General features: G+C 46.7%; 1 protein-coding gene across 1 annotated transcript in view; it reads left to right on the top strand.

Annotated features, from left to right (window-relative positions):
- LOC143986548 (piwi-like protein 1) overlaps positions 1-18587 on the top strand; it is a 112051-nt gene extending 93464 nt beyond the window's left edge. The window contains exons 20-21 of the mRNA XM_077484928.1: positions 4765-4912; positions 16770-18587. Coding sequence (XP_077341054.1) covers positions 4765-4912; positions 16770-16886 — 265 coding nt within the window. The 3' untranslated portion in view covers positions 16887-18587. The remainder of the gene's footprint in view (positions 1-4764; positions 4913-16769) is intronic.
- Positions 18588-20922: the final 2335 nt, after the last annotated feature.

The following is a 20922-nucleotide window of genomic DNA, read 5'->3' as shown; positions in this document are numbered from 1 at the left end:
GAAATGAACGGACTCTCCCACACAAGAGGACAGTCCGCTCATTTCGAGCGCGTGTCAAAGTAGGCGGGGCCCGCGACGGAGACGTCGCGGGCTCCGCCGCCTGGAATGGACTTAAAGGGGAACTCCAACGCCGAAAAAAATCGGCGTGGGGGTTCCCCCAAAGTCCACAACAGACCCTTGTCCGAGCACGCTTCCCGGCCGGCCAGGAAAGGGGGGCGAGCGAGCGCGCCCCCCCTCCTGAGCCGTACCAGGCCGCGTGCCCTCAACATGGGGGGTGCCTTGGGGAAGGGGGGGCCGCGCGGCCCCCCACCCCAAAGCACCTTGTCCCCATGTTGATGAGGACAAGGGCCTCTTCCCGACAACCCTGGCCGTTGGTTGTCGGGGTCTGCGGGCGGGGGGCTTATCGGAATCCGGGAGCCCCCTTTAATAAGGGGGCCCCCCCGGATACCGGCCCCCCACCGGCCCGGCTTTCTTCCTCCCCGCCGCCGGCCTCTTCTCCCGACTTCGGGGGTCTTGTCCCCCTCTTCGGTTCTTCTGCCGGGCCACCGCGCCTTCTTATAGCTCTTTTGCAGGCGGTGGCCCGGTCTTCTGTCGCCCGCGCCTTCCCTTCTTCTTCTTCAGATGTTGACACGTCGCTCTCTCCGGCCGGAATGCCAGAGCCACGCTGCGCGGCCACTTATATAGTGACAATGGGGCGGTGTCACATGGTATATGTCACATGGGTTGATGTCACATGGGGACTATGACATCGTAAGGGGGCGGGGTCACCATGTGACCAACCCATGTGACACCGCCCCATTGTCACTATATAAGTGGCCGAGCAGTGCGGCTCTGGCATTCCGGCCGGAGAGAGCGACGTGTCAACATCTCCTGGAGAAGAAGAAGAAGAACGGAAGGCGACGGCGACAGAAGACCGGGCCACCGCCTGCAAAAGAGCTATAAGAAGGCGCAGTGGCCCGGCAGAAGAACCGAAGAGGGGGACAAGACCCCCGAAGTCGGGAGAAGAGGCCGGCGGCGGGGAGGAAGAAAGCCGGACTCCTCCGCTAGCAAAAGAGCTACAAGAAGATAGCGGAGGAGTCCGGCGAGAAGACCCCCGGAGCTGTGCAATAAAATATTTTATCTCGTGTGTTGTGTTTTTTTTTTGGGTACTTTTATTTTACAGGTGAATGGGTAGGGGTACATTGTACCCCATACTCATTCACATAGGGTGGGGGGCCGGTATCCGGGGGCCCCTTATTAAAGGGGGCTCCCGGATTCCGATAAGCCCCCCGCCCGCAGACCCCGACAACCAACGGCCAGGGTTGTCGGGAAGAGGCCCTTGTCCTCATCAACATGGGGACAAGGTGCTTTGGGGTGGGGGGGCCGCGCGGCCCCCCCTTCCCCAAGGCACCCCCCATGTTGAGGGCACGCGGCCTGGTACGGCTCAGAAGGGGGGGGCGCGCTCGCTCGCCCCCCTTTCCTGGCCGGCCGGGTAGCGTGCTCGGACAAGGGTCTGTTGTGGACTTTGGGGGGACACCCACGCCGATTTTTTTTCGGCGTTGGAGTTCCCCTTTAAGTCCATTCCAGGCGACGGAGCCCGCGACGTCTCCTTCGCGGGCCCCGCCTACCTGGAGACGCGCTCGAAATGAGCGGACTTTTCTCCGGGCGGGAACAGTCCGCTCATTTCGAAAGTACAGCGGAGTGGCCAACACACGGGCGGACTGTCCGCTAAAACCAAGTTTCAGCGAACAGTTTTACGGAAATTCCGTAAGACTTTGTTCGTCACACAGTCCGCTGAAACTGTCCGCTGAAGCCCACACACGAGCGGACTGTTCAGCGGACAAAGTTGGGCGAACAGTCCGCCCGTGTGTACGCGGCCTTACTGTACAAAGTAAGGTCCATCCATGGGGTGAGTACATGGATTGAAAACTGGCTACAAGGGTGAGTTCAGAGGGTGGTGATAAATGGGGAATACTTGGAATTGTCAGGGGTGGGTAGTGAGGTCCCCAAGGGTTCTGTGCTGGGACTGATCCTATTTAATGTATTCAGAAATTACCTGGAGGATGGGGTAAACAGTTCAATCTCTATTTGCGGACGATACTAAGCTAAGCAGGGCAATAACTTCTCCACAGGATGTGGAAACCTTGCAAGAAGATCTGAACAAATTAATGAGGTGGGCAACTATAAATGTTTAATGTGGAAAAATGTAAAATAATGAATTTGGTTGGCAAAAATATGAAGGCAATCTACTCTGGGGGGAGTCGAGGATGGATAGGCTCAGCAATGGCATGCAATGCCAAGCTGCTGCTAACAAAGCAAACAGAATATTGGCATGCATTTAAAAAGGGGATTACCTTAAAAGATAAAGCGATAATTCTCCCACTCTACAAGACTCTGGTCCGGCCTCACCTGGAGTACACTGTATATGGAGATATTGGTTATGAAGAAAGGTTGTGAGCACTGAACTTATTCTTACTGGAGAAGAGATGCTTGAGAGGGGATATGATTTTAATTTACAAATGCCATACTGGTGACCCCAAAATAGGGATCAAACTTTTCCATGGAAGGGAATTTAGTAACGCACGTGGCCACTCTTTAACCACTTTCCGCCCGCCCTATTACAAATTGACTGTGGCAAAGTGGTTTCATAATCCTGACCGGACGTCATATGACGTCCTCAGGATTGAGCCGCTGCGCGCCCCCGGGGGCGCGCATCGCGGAAATCGTTGTTGCGGGGTGTCAGTCTGACACCCGGCAACTATGATCTCGGTAAAGAGTCTCCGACGGAGACTCTTTACCACGTGATCAGCCGTGTCCAATCACAGCTGATCACAGTGTAAATGGGAAGAGCCGGTGATCGGCTCTTCCTCACTCGCGTCTGTCAGACGCGAGTAGAGGAGAGCCGATCGGCTGCTTCTCTGACAGGGGGGGTCTGTGCTGATCGATTATCAGCACAGCCCCCCCGAGGATGCCCACACTGGACCACCAGGGAAAAGGTAATCCTCCCTAGACCACCAGGGATACCAGTCAGCACAATGGATGCCAATCAGTGCCCATAATGGATGCCAGTCAGTGCCCACAATGGGCATCACTGATTGGCATGCATTATTGTTTGGCACTGATTGGCATCCATTAGTACAGTATAACACCAATGCCGCCTATGAGGGCCCACCTGTGCCGCCTATGAGGGCCCACCTGTGCCGCCTATCAGTGTCCATCCGTGTCGCCCATCAGTGCCGCCTATCAGTGTCCATCAATGCCACCTCATCAGTGCCACTTCATTGGTGCCCATCAGTGCCGCCTTATCAGTGCCCATCAGTGAAGGAGAAAACGTACTTATTTACACAGTTTTGAAACTGAAACAAAAACATTTTTTTTTTATTTGTAGCGCAAAAAATAAAAACCGTAGAGGTGATCAAATACCATCAAAAGAAAGCTCTATTTGTGGGGAAAAAAAATTATAAAAATTTCATTTGGGTACAGTGTAGCATGACCGCGCAATTGTCATTCAAAGTGCGACAGCGCTGAAAGCTCAAAATTGGTCTGGGCAGGAAGGTGTTTACGTGCCCGGTATTGAAGTGGTTACGATTAGAAGAAAAGAGGTTTAAACTTAAACTGTGTAGAGGGTTCTTTACTGTCAGAGTGGCAAGGCTGTGGAATGCTCTTCCACAGGCAGTGGTTTCAGCGGAAGGGAGGAGCGATGGTTTAAAAAAAAAAAAGCACCTGAACGACCACAACATACAGGGAGATGCAATACTGACATATTATTACACACATAGGTTGGACTTGTGTCTTATTTCAACCTCTCCTACTATTTAACTATGATTAAAGGCCCATTTCTGTATTTGCAGATGACACCAGTTAGTGGAATAATGTCCTTACAGGGTGTCTCCAACTCTCTCTCATGCTCAGATTAGACCCCCAATAAATGGATTGTGTTCCCAATTTGGCTATAAGGCCTTACCCCATTATAATTTAAGAAACAAATGCAGCCCTTTGCCCTTTCTAAGGCTTACTGATCACACTTAGGTGAAATGCTGTGGAAATGTTTTATGATTTCCATGTATGGTTCTACATTGTTTGGCTCAACTCCAGTTACAGCTAAAAACATGTTACTACCTTCCTTAACTGTAATTCTTCAAAACTTTTCCCTAATAAACATACTGAAAGAGGGGGAAAAAAGGCAACCCTTCCGGCAAAAATATACCTATTTTATATTCTGTCCTATGCCGTCGCTTTAGGCATCAACACTGCAGATTTGAACTTGCGTTCCTGTGTGTGGCCAAATGCCAGCAACATCGGTCCCCTGAGTAGGAAGTCAAAATTCCTAGCCAGCACCATGTTAAACTATGGAAATCCTGGCAAGCAGCTAAATGTGCATTTTTAAAAAGCACACATTTATTTTACCTGCCAAAGGGTTTGTAATTCTGTGATATATGCACATGTACATTTTCCACGTTCAGAATTTTTTTTTAATGTGGTTTTTTTTTTTTTGTTTTTTTTTTCTGTATCCCAGCTTCCTCAATGAATTGGCACCATTAACCCGATGAAGCCACAGATCTTACTAATTGGCAGACATTTTTTTTTTCAATCTTTTGGCAAGAAATCATTAAAAATACATTTGTTTAGCTGTTTGCCTGAAGTTCAGTTTTAGGTAGAGTAGCTCAGCTGTTTCCTTTTTTTGTTTTCAACCGGCTTTGTAGAATGGCTAGATTGGTGTGTGTATAGTGTGGGGTTATTTTTTTTATTTTTTCCAAAAACTCTTTTGTGGCTTCTTCCTTTCAGGTATGACTTCTTTATCATCAGCCAGTCTGTGCGACAAGGCACTGTGTCCCCAACACACTACAATGTTGTATATGATAGCGGAGGTCTGAAGCCAGATTATATGCAGCGACTGACCTACAAGCTGTGCCACCAGTACTTCAACTGGCCTGTATGTATGATGGAAGCTAATCTCTTAAAGTGAAATTAAAGTGTTACCAAACCCACAACAGTAACATCAGTCTGTATATGCAGTAAAGCATGCTTGTTGTACTCACAGCGGAACCTAAGGGGTTAACCCCTTGCATTGTCTAAAAACAAAAAAAGCTGTTTGATCCTGTCTTCTCTGACCCTCTTCCCCACCCCCTTCCACTGTTCCCAATCCATCTACTGATAGAACAGAGCCTTGGGGGGACTCTGTACAAGCTCAGCTTGGTGTGTATTGTTAGGTAGTGTGGTGTTGTTTTTTTTTTTTTTTTTTCTTTTTTTTTTTGTTCTTGGGAGGGTGCATGTGATCAGCACAGGGCCAATCGGCACTGTCCAGATAGTCAGGTCAGTTATATTCTGTCCTATGCCTTAAATTAAGGCATCAACACTGCATATTTGAATTTGCGTTTCGGTGTTTGCCCAAATGCCAGCAACAATAATATTGGTGATGAGAATTTAGCAGTTTATATTTACTAAAATAATTGCATTTCCGTGTACTGTGGGGGACCAGATATATTGAATGCAGGGTTCAGTAATTAAAGTATCATCGTTTTTCTTATGTTCGCTGGACGATACAGCTATGCTTTGGGTTTACATTTTCACCTACGGCAGGCATAGCAACTTCGGCCCTCAAAGCCGTTTTGAAACTACAAGTCCAATGAGACATTGCAAGACCCTAACAATCACAGGCATGACTCCTAGAGGCAGAGGCATGATGGGAATTGTAGTTTCACCACAGCTTGAGGGCCAGGGTTGCCTATCCCTGACCTACGGAGTGTAATGCTACCCAGAATGCTGGGGACGACCGAAAAATAAAACAGGTGATCAAGCTTTGTAGTCAGCCTATTATCTTGGAGTTAGGACTTCCTGTTGGAAATTTATATTCTTTTGTTTTTACTTTACTTTAAACTTGTTGCTGGCTTTGTGATCAAACCATATAAATTGGTTGTATGTCAAGTTTGAGTGCATACAGTTCCTTACTCCATGCAGGATTGCCTGTGATAGCCCTGGCAAGGGGCAGCCTGTTGAGTTTTTTTCTCCTGGGGAAACATGACAGATCAATCTGACTGTCCTGTCAGATGAGCAGTGTCATGGCCGTGGCAGGCAGCATTCTGCACCCCCTCATGGAGGACCCTTGTGAAACTGGTGTGGAAAGCAGTATGGTAAGAATAGGGTTCCCCTCAATCCTCTTTGGCTACCTGGTGTGTGGTTCTTCTCCCCTGACATGGTGAATTTCCAACTCAGCCCCAGCTTCGGGGAAATTGTTCACCTTCCACCTCTCTGGAAGGTGATGACAATGAACGCAAGCCTGATGGGCTAGGGTGGGGTCTACAGCTCCCTGACTGTCTAGGGAACCTAGCCTCTACAGAACCTGCTCCCCATTAAGAGTCACAAACTGACTATCCTACACTGGATCCCTTTTCTAAACCTACACCCAGTCAATATGCAGCCGGACAATGCCACAGCTGTAAAGTTGGGATCTTTCCCAAGACTGGCTCAACTAAGTGACATCAGCTGACCGCAGACTTTAGCAGAAAGAACTGTACTCCTGTGATCCCAAGAAGAATTGGATTCTGGTGAGCCTCATTGCTTCTAATTGGACCAAGAGAACTTGGTACATAGACCCACAGACTCCTGGTGGACATGCCTTGGCCTTTACCTAATAGGCAAGACCTCCTTCCACAGGGCCCTCTGCCTCTCAGTCCCTGGCTTGAACGGTATAGCTGTTAAAATCCAGGTCCTATAGGATAACAGAATTGCTGACATTCATTTTCACTTTGCTCAAGGCAAGAAATCCACCTTTTTAGGCTCTACATTTTGAAGGCTTACTTTGGTGAGAAATCTATTACTTGTATCCTGGCCTTCTCCAGTCTGGCCTGGACAACATCTAGCTCTTAGTACTCGAAGGGTCAGGTTTTGGCCTTATCCATTCTTTTCCCAAAAACATTTTGGCTTTGCTTGTGTTAATTTACCACTCTAGCTCTATGGGACCTGAACCTGGTACTTTCAGTTATTCAAAAACGTTCCTTTGAGCTGATTCAGGATTTCCCATTGGGGGATCCCACGTGAAAGGTTGCCTTTATGATGGCTATTGCATTCATTGGGCATCTCTGACTTGGTGGTCCTTTCTTGCAAAGAGGCTTTTCTTGCATTGTATGGGAAAGATGGTCTCCAGACCCATAGGGGGAGAGTAAAGTCAAACCAGTCCATAGACTCCTATGCAGAGTGATAAATTATGGGAAATGTAGTTTGAGATAGCAGATATGCATTGGGCTAGTGAACTTTTTACACTACAGTTCCCAAAAAGCACCAAGGAAAAAGGGGAGAGGTTAAATGATTTTTACTGGACTGACCAGGAAAATTCACGCTCTTGGTGCAAGTTACTTGGGGCGCACACATCTGCATCCAGGGTTGGTTGCTGCCTGGCTGGGTTGGAAGAGATTGGTTAGGAAGCCCAGGAGAAAATGGAAGGCTATGCTTTTGGTGCACAATAGACTGCTGTACTCAAGCTTTGCCCTTGCTGCCGAGGGACTAGAGAGACCTCTCACCCACAGATTCCCACTGCAAGTCTTTGGGGGCATCAGAGAAAGAGAGAGCAGGGTGTCCTATCTCTACTATAAGCATCCAGCTGAATCGCAGGGACCAGTGAGGGCTCATTGCCTACTAATATAAACCCTGCTAGCAGGACATTAAGAATAAGATCACCTTTTTAGAAAAAAAAAAAAAGTAATGCATGTTGTTTTTTTTTTTTTTTTTTTGTTTTGTTTTAGAAGCCTAGAATGCATGCATTGCACTAGTGATCAGCAGATTGCTGGTTCCATGCAGGTCTCCTGCAGACTGTTGGTGTAAGATGACTGTCTGTACATTGTACAGACATGCAGTTTTACACCAATAAGAAGAATCCATGAATTACCACAGTGCGGTGGTAGTTAATTAAGAACTACATGCCGACAGCTGCAAAGGCTGTCCAGACTTGGATTTTTCCCATTCACAGATCACTATGAATGGCTGATGCGGCCTGTCTCCGCGGTTGGCTAGGGCACCCCAAGGTAGGTACGAACCACCCCAAGGTGGATGATAAAAGTGCCAGAAATTATTGCAAGGAGAGTTTTACCATTTTGAGTCCACAAGAGATATAAGAAGCCAGCAGGTGACTGTGACCAACAGACACCATCTATGATGTACAGTGTCTGTCTTGAAAAAGTATTCATTACCCTTGAAATTTTCCAAATTTTTTCATGTTACAACCAAAAATGTTAATGTATTTTATTGGGATTTTATGTGATGGCCCAACACAAAGTGGCACATACTTGTGAAGTGGCAGGAAAATGATAGATGGTTTTCAATGTTTTACAAATATCTGAAAAGTGTTGCATGCATTTGTATTCAGCCCCCTTTACTCTGATACCCCTAACTAAAATCTAGTCGAACCAATTGCCTTCAGAAGTCACCTAATTACTAAATAAAGTCTACCTGTGTGTAATGTAATCTCAGTATAAATACAGCTGGTCTGTGACGCCCTCAGAGGTTTGTTAGAGAACTTTAGTAAACAAACAGCATCATGAAGGCCAATGAACACACCAGACAGGTCAGGGATAAGGTTCCGGAGAAGTTTAAAGCCGGTTTAGGTTATAAAAAAAAAAAAATCCCAAGCTTTGAACATCTCATGGAGCACTGTTCAATTTATCATCTGAAAAAATGGAAAGCGAATGACACAACTGTAAATTATACCAAGACTTGGCTATCCACCTAAATTGACAGGCCGGGCAAGGAAAGCATTATTCAGAGAAGCAGCGAAGAGGCCCATGGTAACTCTCTGGAGGAGCTGCAGAGATCCATAGCTCAAGTGGGAGAATCTTTCCACAGGACATCTTAGTTGTGCACTCCACAAATCTGGCCTTTTTATGGATGAATGGCAAGAAGAAAGCCCTTGTTGAAAGCCATAACAAGTCCTGTTTGCAGTTTGTGAGAAGCCATGTGGGGACACAGCAAACATGCGGAAGAAGGTGCTCTGATCAGACGTTCATTGACGGACACAGCTCCTTTAATTCTTGACCTTGTGGTTATTACGCCACCTGCAGGAGAGGACTAGGTAGAACATGTAAAAACAGCAAGACTGCACAGCACCACCCAGGGGATGGTCCCTTTGGCTATAACCCCCTCACCCTTCTTCGTGCAGCTCAGTTTTTTTTTTTTTTTTTTTTGTGCCTAGTGTAGAAGGACCTGGCTCCCTGACGGGACCATTGCTCCTGGGAATTGTTTAATTTTTTTTCTGCAATTTTGATCCTGCAATCTACAATCAACAGCCGGGCTGGATGACAGGCTGGATAATATAGTTCCTTGTAGTCTCCCCAGCTTGGGCATCGAGCATGAGCAGACCCTAGCTACACGCTGGGTCGGCAACGACATGCCTCTTTCTGCACCAGGGGCGGCTGGTGAGCTATATGCTCCGGGGCACACGCATGACTGGGCTACTGCTGTCCATGTCAGTGTGCAGTTGTCCTATCATATATGGTCCCCCATTGGATAGTGTCCACTGTGTACTGCGCATGCGCAGTACACAGCGCACACAGATTCCGAAAATAGCCGAGGATGAACGGTGTATGCGCCATGAGTCCAGGTTCTATCCCCACCAACCAAGTGGACATGGAGTTAGAATAAAAAGAGCCAAGCGCAGCGAGGCCGAGCCCGAACCATGGCAAGCGAAGCTCGCCCGCAAGGGGCCCTCTAATTTTCACAACCCTGTGTCCGCTTGGATGGGGGGGCTACCACCTCCACTCTCGGCGCAGGCGCCGTTCATCTTCGGAGATTTTACGAAGCTTCTTCTGCCCAGTACTGCACATGCGCAGTATGGGGCGGACACTATATGATAGCAGGACATCTGCCAGAACACCGTGGCCAACAGCCACCCAGTACTGCTCGGGTGATGGGTCTGTGGTGGAATGCGTCCAGCAATCCCGACAGGACGGGCAAGTACGGCTCTCCCTGCCTCGGCAGGATAGAGCAGCTAGGCATTCCCTGGCAGGTCGACTAGGGGGTCTCTCACGCTACCTTTCCTCTCTCCCTATCCCTCATTCCCTCCTCCCCCTTCTGGGGCTACTGTGTGACTGGGCATGAGGTGCGGTCTATGTACCTGGGCGGGGGGGGGGGGCTCCGGGCTTTGGCAGGGGGCTGCACTGGCTGTTATGGGCTTTTTTTTTTTTTTTTCTTCTTTCTTTCTTTACTGCCCTTTTTTCTTCACTCTGAGGTGCTTGGGCTATTATACATGAGGAGAGGCTGCCACGTGGGCTGTGACCATTTTTCTGTCGTTTTATGCAGTGTATGTGCTGTCAGCCTTTTTTCTAGAAGGTTCGGTGGCCATTTTCTTGGTGATTTTTTTATTTTTTTTTGTTTTACTAGGACATTTTCTTGTAGCCTCAGCACGGTTTACCTCTAGTGCTGGTGTCTGTGTACCTCCAGAACGGCTTGGTTTTTACTCTGGGCACTTTATGACTGACACAGGGCAGAGCGGTCAGCGGCAGCATAGCGCAGCACTTGGTCATAGTGGTGAGTTCTGCGGAGGGGCCCCTCAGTCTGCGAGCAGCTAGGAGGGTGGGATTTTGTGTACCTTGCCTTAAGTCCCTAAGTTGTGGCAGGCGAGTGAGAGTCAGCATGGCGTCAGAAGCTGGCGCTTCTTCCCCAGACATCCCTACCATTGCAACCGGCTCACCTGCTAAAAATGTGGTGCCTATGGACGCTTTGTCGGTGGTCCTGGAGACCTTTGTTGCCAGGATGGAAGCGGCGTGTGGGCGCAAGGGGCGTAAAAAAAATGCCCCCTGCCCCCCCCCCCCATCTTCTGGGGAGAGCTCTGATTCAGACTCGGGCCCCGCGGTGACTGGTGCCCCCTGTTCTGACGTGTCAAAGGATGTGGCCCAGGACAGTGAGAATGACTGACTCTGTGTCTGGGTTAGCGCATGAAAAAGCGCTAGTAGGAGCACTTATCACTACAGTGAGGGATACCCTGAAGATAAAGGATGCAGCAGGAACTTCTGCTGAGGTGGTGTTCCCTTTTGGGTCCCACAAACTGGCCCACGTGCCTAAGGTGTTTCCGTATTTGACTTATTTTGATAAGTTCATCTACAAGGAATGGGGAAGGCCGCAACGGGCCTTTTCAGTCCCAAGAAGGAGAGCCTCCTGAAAAAATGGGCGTCTCCTTCAGTCGTTGACCCCCCCTGTATCCAGGTTAAAGTAACCATGATTCCGATAGAAGGGACTCCTGCCTTCAAGGATCCTGTCGACAGAGCCGAGGCAGTGGACCGGTCCATGTTTGCAGTGGTGGGGTCAGCATTGCGACCTGTCCTGGCTACGTCCTTGGTGTCGCAGACGCTTACTGAATGGGCAAAGTTGTTGCATCGTAAATTGAAGAAGCAACAGTCTTCCCCGGTCTGCGTAGAACTGGCAGATCAGTTAGTGCATGGCCTTAAGTAGGTCTGTAATGCGGCCCTGAATACGGTCCCCTTGCTCTTTAGCGCATCAGTATCAGCAGTAGTGCTATGGCGCTTAAATTGGCTAAAAATGCTGGGGGGGGGGGGTCGCCTTCGGGAGTTTGCAGCTCGGTGGACCTCCCTATTGTCCGACCCAATGAGTCTGTGAACTGGTTTCATTGGGATACAAGATGGCTTTTTCTTGTCCACCAAACAGATTTTTTTTTTTCCCCCTCCAATCTACCTCTACTTCTGGCTCGTCGGGAAGCTCTGTTCGGGGCAGTACAGGACCTGCTTCTGCGTGGGGTGATAGTACCTGTACCAATGCTGGAAAGGTTTCAGGGATTCTACTCCAATCTGTTTGTAGTCCCCAAAAAGGAAGGGATTTGTCCAATCCTGGGCTTGAAGGACCTCAACAGCTTTGTGAAAGTGCAAAGGTTCAGGATGGAATTGGTTTGCTCCGTGGTCCCTGCACTCTATCAGGGGGACTTCCTGGCTCCTTGGACATCCAGGACGCGTACTTGCATGTACCCATATGCCTCAGGCATCAGAGGTTTCTGCAATTTGCAGTCGGGGAAGAGAACTACCAGTTTGTGGCTCTCCTTTTTTGGCCTGGCGTCAGCACCCCGAGTCTTTACCAAAGTGTTAGCTCCAATTCTGGCGCTGTTGCCTAAAGAAGTCAGTGTTAGTGCCGATTCAGCACCTGGAGTACCTGGGCTTACTGTTGGACACCTCAGAAGCCAGTGTTTTTTTTTTTTTTTTTTTTTCTCTCCCTTCAGACAAGCTGCAGACTCTTCAAGCTGCAGTGAGGTTATTGGTGAACCGCAGGTGGTCGTCGCTGCGCTTCTGCATGAGAGTTCTTGGCCTTTATGGTAGCCACTTTTGAAGCGGTACCGTACGCTCAATTTCACACTTGAGTCCTGCAAAAGGAGATTTTGTCAAAATGTAACAAATCTTCATTCCCCCCTGGATTGTCAAATTCGGGTGAGCCAGTTAGTCAGGGATTCCCTTCTCTGGTGGCTTGAGGTCTTTGGCCTTTCGGTCCAGGAGATCGTTCCTTCCTCTGCATTGGACGGTGATCACAATGGACGCCAGCCTGACCGGGGAAGTTATGGGTGTACAGTCAGTCCAGGGCCTCTGGCCACGGGAAGAATCCCTACTACCTATCAATGTGCTTGAGCTTCGGGCGATCAGACGGTGCCTCTCCACATGGTCCAGTAGGCTACAGGGGCATCTGGTCAGGATCCAGTCAGACAATGCCACAGCTGTGGCATATGTCAACCATCAAGAAGGAACAAGGAGCTCGGCCGCAGCATGGGAGGTGGCTCACATCCTCCAGTGAGCAGAGCGGCACTTTCCGGCCCTGCCGGCCATATACATTCCAGGCGTAGAAAACTGGCAGGCGGACTACCTAAGTCATTAGATGCTGGACCCAGGGGAATGGTTGTTGCATCCGGATGTATTCCGACTCCTTTGCCTTAGATGGTGCACACCAGATGTGGACCTCCTGGCCTCTCGGCTCAATCAGAAGGTGCAGAGGTTTGTATCCAGGACAAGAGACCCCTGGGCGGACACGTCAGACACGGTGGCTCTATCGGCTGATTTATGCATCGCCCCCCCCAAACTTCTACCACGTCTACTGAGAGAGAGTGGAGGCCGAGGTGATTCTAATTGCCCCAGATTGGCCTCAACGTCCTTGGTATGCCGACCTAGTACGACTGGTGGCGGATGTTCCTTAGCGGCTGCTGATGCGAGAGGACCTTCTATCGCAGGGTCCGATATTTCATCCAGCTTTACAGTCGCTGGTTTTAACGGCATGGCTATTGAAAACCAGGTACTAAGGGACCAAGGTCTGTCAGACTTGGTAATTTTCACTATGCTGAGGGCACGGAATTCTTCTCAAGATTTACCATCGTACTTGGAAGGCTTACATCTCAATGTGTCCGCGCACATTTTCAGTTTCCAGACTCCTGCTGTTTTTGCAGCGAGGAGTGGATTAGAAACTTGCCTTAAGCACCATCAAGGGCAGATATCAGCCTTGTGGGTTGTAAGTGATAAAGGAGGCGCTTAATACAATATGCCTAACTAGCTAATATTGGGACAAATAAAGTGCACTAGTGCTTAATGATAAAACATTGACATTTCAACACATCTTGTACATAATACCGTGCATACACCAAATACATTAAAGCGGATAATCCAATAATTAAATGAATATGGAGTATGACTTCAATCCGCAGTTACTCAGGAAAAATACAGAGAGAGCGGGACCATGGCATACTATTTTATTTAAAAATAGAACATATAACTGCCAAAGGGCCTCTTACTTTAAAAAGTGCCTTGCCTCTGCACTAAAGGGAAGGAGCGTATCAGACCGGGTGGGTTGTGAACTAGCTGTGCCGCTTCCACTGCTTGAATCGGTGTGCGTTCCACCCCCTGAACGATCGACAACTGGATGTTTGGATCAAACGACGTGACCAGGATGCGCTTTGTGGTACGTTTTGTTGTAATGACGTCATTCGGGGGGGGGGGAGAGAGAATCTAACGCATGCTGATTCAAGCAGCGGCACGGCTGGTTCACAACCCACCCAGTCTGATACGCTCGTTCCCTTTAGTGCCGAGGCAAAGCACTTTTTAAAGCTAGAGGCCATTTGGCTGTTTTTGTTATATGTTCTATTTTTAAATATAACGATATAATAATATGCCATGGTCCCGCACTCTGTATTTTTCCCGAGTAACTGCGGATTGAAGTAATACTCCAGGCTTTTCCAAGCAGGATTTCTCCATCAAAGGCTGCGGTTCCTTAATCTGTCAAAGCTTCACCTGACCTGTCTTTTTAATTAAAGGGGTCTTGGTGAGTTGGTGAGTAGGCTACTTGCCATATATCCACCGGGTGACACATTTGTGTTCCTATTATGTCCAAGTGGTAGAATCCATTCACTTCAGCTATTTTCTTCAATAATATGGACTTTTTGTTCGAATTAATTTATTTTGTTGATGTTTAAATATTGGATTATCCTCTTTAATGTATTTGGTGTATGCACGGTATTATGTACAAGATGTGTTGAAATGTCAATGTTTCATCATTAAGCACTAGTGCACTTTATTTGTCCCAATATTGGCTATTTGGGCATATTGTATTAAGCGCCTCCTTTATCACTTACAGCCCACAAATTTACAAAGTCATCACATTGCACTGAGGGGAGCAGCTTTTCTTTTTATATTCATTACCTTTAGTTCAAGCGTGGGGTTCCCCCCTTTTTGGTTTACTCAGATATCAGCCTTGGCTGTCTTTTTCCAACGTCCCTTGGCGGCTCACTCATTGGTGGGTACTTTTGTGCAAGGGGTTCGACACTTAGTCCCTCCGGTTCGACCACCAATACCTCTGTGGGATCTGAATCTGGTGCTATCGGCACTCCAGAAACCGCCATTTGAAAACATTGGGGAGATTCCCTTGTTAACTCTTTCTCAGAAAGTAGTCTTCTAGTGGCTATTACATCCGCCAGAAGGGTTTCTGAGTTGGCGGCCTTGTCATGCAAGTCTCCCTACCTGGTCATCCACAAGGATAAGGCTGTGCCACGTCCGCGGCCCTCTTTCCTTCCAAATGTGGTTTCGGCTTTCCATCTCAATGAGGACATCGTGTTACCATCCCTATGTCCTAAGCCGACACACCCGAAAAGAAGTTGCCTTACATTCCTTTGAAGTGGTCCGGGCTTTACGGGTGTATCTGTCTGCTATAGCTCCCTTCCAGAAGTTGGACTCTCTCTGTGGCCGGTCTGAAAAAAGGTCTGGCAGTCTCTCATCGTCCACCATTTCTCGGTGGCTCAGACAGATCACGGTTCAGGCCTATGCCTTAAAGGGGGCGGGTGCCCCCTTTTCCTGTCACGGCTCATTCCACCACGGCAATTGGAACTTCCCGGCGCTATCCGACATCAAGCGTCTGTCTCCCAGGTGTGTAAGGTGGCGACTTGGTTGTCAGTTCACACTTTCGCTAAATTCTACAAAGTTGACATTAGCACATCTTCAGATGCTTACTTCGGCCGCAAGGTTTTACAGGCGGCTGTGTAAGGTTGCAATTTACACTTTCTTTCAGTTTGTTGTGAACGCATCTTTTGATGCATAAGTTGGCCACAGTTTTTGATGGTGGCCATTTAAAATGACAACTCCTCTGTTGAGTGGTTCCTTTTGTTGTGGGTGAAGTTTGTTTTGCTGTTTCCACCCCTCATCTTTTGACACTGCTTGGGGACATCCCTAAGGTCAAGAATTAAAGGAGCTGTGTCTGTCAATGAACGAAAGAGAATAGGATTTTTGTACTTGCCGTAAAATCCTTTTTCTCTGAAGTTCATTGACGGACACAGCACTCACCCCTCCTATTTATGCTGGTTTTTGACGAACTGAGCTGCAGAAAGTGGGGTGAGGGGTTATAGCCAGAGGGACCGCCCCCTGGGCAGTGCTGTGCAGTCTTGCTGTTTTTACATGTTCTGCCTAGTCCTCTCCTGAAGGTGGCGTGATAACCCTAAGGTCAAGAATTAAAGGAGCTGTGTCCGTTGAACTTCAGAGAAAAGGTTTTTACGGTGAGTACAAAAATCCAGTTTCTTTTGGCCTAAAAAAACACTGTGTGATGGAAAACTAACACTTCACATCGCCCTGAACACACCATCCCCAACATGGTGGTGGCAGCATCATGTTGTGGGGATGCTTTTCTTCAGAAGGGATAGGAAAGCTGGTCAGAGTTGATGGGACTGTTGGTCTGCAAAAGACTTGAGACTGGAGTGGAGGTTCACCTTCCAGCAGGACAATGACCCTAAACATACAGCCAGATCTACAATGGAATGGTTTACATCAAAGCATATTCATGTATTAGAATAGCCCAGTCAAAGTACAGACCTAAATCCAGCCTAAAATCTGTGGAGAGACTTAAATTTCTGTTAAGACGCTCTCCATATGATCTGACAGAGCTTGAGCTATTTTGCAAAGAAGAATGGGCAGAAATGTCACTCTAGATGTGCAAAGCTGGTAGAGACGTCCCCAAAAATGACTTGCCGCTGTAATTGCAGTGAAAGGTGGTTCTACAAAGTATTGACTCGGGGCTCAATACAAATGCACACCACACTTTTCTCATATTTGTAAAATAATTTTGAAAACCATTGATCGTTTTCCTTCCACTTCACAATTATGAGCCACTTTGTGTTGGTCTGTCACATAAAAATACATTTACGTTTTTGGTTGCATGTTAACATGACAAAATGTTGAAAATTTCAAGGGGTATGAATGTAGTTTTTTGGGTGACCTTTTAACACTAAATTATTCAAAGACTATAATAAAACATGACCTCTGCCTTTTTCTTTCTCTTTCCAGGGAGTGATTAGAGTGCCAGCTCCTTGCCAGTACGCCCACAAACTGGCCTTCCTGGTTGGCCAGAGCATTCACAAGGAGCCGCACAATTCCCTGGCTAACCTTCTCTACTACCTGTAGCCACGGGATGAACACAAGACCACCATTTGTCTGAGCCGTCTTTTAGGACTTGGAGTTTGGAGCCATTTTTCTGCTGATGTTAAAATGTGTAATTTGGGAAACATTTAGAAAATGTGAAGTTCCTTCATTTTTCTTAAGTTTGTTAGTTTCAGTTTGGTAGTTTTGTGTATACTGTTAAAGCTGCTGCTTACCCAGGGGCTAGCCAGTATGATGACTGAACTTTTGGTCTGCCTATGGAAGTGTTTCATCCCATTCTTAAAGGAAACCTGCACTGAGAAACTGGAGTCTGTCATTGAACTCTCGTTTTTAAAATGCTCATTGGATCAGCCTAACAGCCTGGATAGTCTTCGTCACCAACCTGGAGCCAGTTTGCAGATCAGGTGGTCTGACGGTGAAATTGCTAATGGCCAAAGAGACTACCATCTTCAGGAGGAGGACATTGTGAGCATTGCCATCTAGTGCTAGTTGCCTGGCTATCTCTTGTCTCCGTACTATAGGGTTATTTAAACATTACCTAGGGCAGTGATGGAAAAACTTGACACCCCAGAGATGCATTAGACATTCTATCCCACCCAGGGTCCGGGACCGTATTAAAATCTCCCATAATCAATACATTCTCCGTAGGAAAGAAAGCCAATTTAGCCACTATAGCAAAGGGTTGCCCGATCAGTGTTGCTGGCAGGAAATAAAGACCCACCACTTCTAGGCTATATAACTGTGATGGCGAACCCTTGGCACCCCAGATGTTTTGGAACTACATTTCCCATGCCAAGGTTCCCCATCACTGACCTAGGGAAATCTTACAACTGGAAAATATTACAAAGTTCGCAACATGGCAGGCTGTAAGACAGTTTAGCATCACTTAATAGAAAACAAATCTTGCACTCACATTAATAAAGCATAGAGGAATCAAGTCTGTTGTGTCCATTCATGGCCAGCAGCTGGTAATAAGTTCAGTGGTTTTAAAAGTGCAGTAGTCAGGGCAGGCCATGCTGACCACCCACCACATCCTTTATTACCAGCTTCTTTAATACTCTTAATCAAGTCTGTAGATGATTTGAAGTTTGTGTGCTGTTAAAATAGTCCTGACTGCTGCTTTTTCCACTCATCATAGACTATATTGTTTTCTGCTGGCCACCAGAGGGCAATTTTATATCAGACTAGCATCCTTTATGCATGCTTTATGATGCATTTTTTTTTTCTTCTAGTTCAATTGATGGTAAACCTTTATACAATACCGGTGCGCTTTGTTTTTTTGTTTTGTTTTTTATTTTTTGATGTGAAACTCCTAATGTGCGTACTTTAGTTTTGAATTCTGTTCCTCATAGTATTAAATATATTGACTCTGCATGAAAACTAGGCAGCTGGCATTTTCACATGAAGTCAGGCTCCAGAGTTTTTTGCAGTGCAGGTTCCCTTTAAATTGTGGCCAGGATTTTGGCAAAGAAAGTGCAAAATTATGTACTGTTGTTTTTTATTTATTTAATTTTTTTTGTTTTGCTCTCCAAGTTACATGAGCTGCTGCTTTATATGGAGCAAGAGCCAATCAAATTCTAAAGAGGGAGATCTTCATGAAATGCACTATGCTACATCGTAAGCCTTGGCTTATTAATTGCATTGCTTATTTTTCCTGCCAAAAAATATGAAATGTAAGGTTTTCTTTTAGTAATAAGTTATACTTAATCATTAAAGACTGTTTAAATGCACATGAATGCTTTGTTCATCACGTTTGGCGTATGTGTGTAGTTATGGCAAGTCTGAACTAAGGGAAGCAAGAAAGCTTGGCTCATTATTTGAGCGACTGCAATGTATCCTTAACTTTTTTCATATGAATTTTAATACCAATTTAGGCAATATTCAAAAAAGTGCCAGCTCTTGAAAACAAAAAAAGTAGCTCTGGCCACTCTGCTTTAGAACTCGCCAATCTAGTGCTGCATGTATTCAGTCTTTCTGTGTACCCAGGGTGCCAAAGCTCCATCTTCTGCCCTCAACGCGCCTGAAAATGCTTCAGAGCATGGCATCACATTATGTAGTAATGCAGTCTGCAGCATTTAGAATCTCTCCATCTCTGGAGGAAGAAGGCAAAGAGGGACCATGACATCACTGGACAAGAAGATACCTGGAATTGTGTGTTTTTTAATGGTGCAGGGTGCTTTTAAGCTGAGCCTGGAGTTGGGCTTTAAAAACATTTTTGGATTTAGAGTTAATTTAGTGTACCCAACATCGGAGAAGACCGTTGTAAGCACCTCTGTCAGTGTAAGGTTTGTTCCAACCTCTGACGGCCAATCTCAAGTCTCTTTTCTGTTCAGGGTCATAAGTAATTAATTTGACTGGGGGGGTGGTTCAGCCTTGGGTACCTGGAGGAAAATAGGTGGCTAATTGTGGGTGTAGCCAAATCGTGGCAGTAGGAGGGGCTTACATTTTGCCTACTCACTGTGTTCATGTTAAAACCATTCCACAGCCTCGTCTGCACATAAAAAGGTTGGACCTCCTGGCCTTTGGGTTAAACCACAAACTGAACAGGTTTGTGTCTAGGTAGCAAGATTTTCTAGCAGAAGTGGTGGATGTTCGGGTGTATCTGTGTTTTATCTAGAGATTAACCGATATGAGTTTTTCTCTGGCCAATGCCGATATTTAGAAATCGCGGCGGCAGATATGATGCCGATTTTTTTTCTTTCTTTTTTTTTTTTTTTTCCTCCCTTCATCTCATAAAATCTAACAGTTAGACACCTTTCACACTGGGGTGTTTTTCAGGCGCTTTTGGGATAAAAATAGCGCCTGTAAAGTGCCTGCAAAACAGCTCCCCTGCAGTCTGTGTGAAAGCCCAAGGGGACACCGAGCCATAGTAGTTACTATGTGGGTTATAGGGCCACTGATAGGTGATGGACACTGGCATGCCCTAAGGCAAGAAGTGCATTCCCTATATAACACCTCCCACTACTGGGAGTCCTGTTTTTTTTTTTGCCAGTGTCTAAGGTGTTGGTCATGAGTAAAGATGTGCTGTGCTGAGCTCCACTGGAAGCAATCCTTGCCGGGGCTAGCCATGCTGCCCGGATCCGTTCAGAGTGTCCTTTCATGGGCCAAAGGAATGGTACCCGGGCCTCGTGTCCAGAGAAACAAGGTTTTACTTGTGAATGCTTCTCTTTTTAGAGAGCTGGATCCTGGGATCCACTACTTTTTGGTATTAAGGACATATAGTTTTAATGGCAGAGTGCTGTTGCAGGTCTAGGATTGTGGGTAACCTCTAGGTTTCCCTGTTCCTGAAGGTTTTGGAGCCCAGGGTGAAGATTGGGTTTATCTCAGATAACCCTGCAGTGAGGAAAGGTAAGTGGAAATTTTCTTATGAATTTCTTCTTTTAAAGCGGGAGTAAACCCGCTGACTTTTTTTCTTTCTTTTACACCTGCAAGTGAAAAGGCATAATGAGCTAGTATGCACCGCATACTAGCTCGTTATGCAATACTTACCTTTACTAGGAGACATTCTTTTTTAACTACAGGTAAGTCTTATTATAAGCTTACCTGTAGGATAAAGTACAAAATTTAACTATTCAACCGCTTTGTTATGTTGACATGCCTATGTGTCACCACTGGGGGCTGTATTGAGCACTCACCACCTGATGGTGGAAACAGCACTGTGTCTCGAAACCTTCATTCCTCTTGCCACAACAAGCAGATCCTTCGGTTCTCCTCCTGCGCCCCCAATGTTGGAATCTTTCCCTTCGGGGGACATACAGTGCCTTGCGAAAGTATTCGGCCCCCTTGAACTTTTCAACCTTTTGCCACATTTCAGGCTTCAAACATAAAGATATAAAATATTTATTTTTTGTGAAGAATCACCAACAAGTGGGACACAATTGTGAAGTGGAAACGAAATCTATTGGATAATTTAATTTTTTTTAGCAAATAAAAAACTGAAAAGTGGTGCATGCAAAATTATTCGGCCCCTTTACTTAGTGCAGCAAACTCACTCCAGAAGTTCAGCGAGGATCTCCTGAATGATCCAATGTTGTCCTAAATGACTGATGGTGATAAATAG

This window comes from Lithobates pipiens, unplaced genomic scaffold (assembly GCF_037356315.1).
Source record: "Lithobates pipiens isolate NorthernLeopardFrog02 unplaced genomic scaffold, aLitPip1_a1.2 Scaffold_169, whole genome shotgun sequence".
NCBI lineage: Eukaryota > Metazoa > Chordata > Amphibia > Anura > Ranidae > Lithobates > Lithobates pipiens.
Note: the sequence above shows the minus strand (reverse complement) of the source record. Positions and strands in the feature narration are given on the sequence as shown.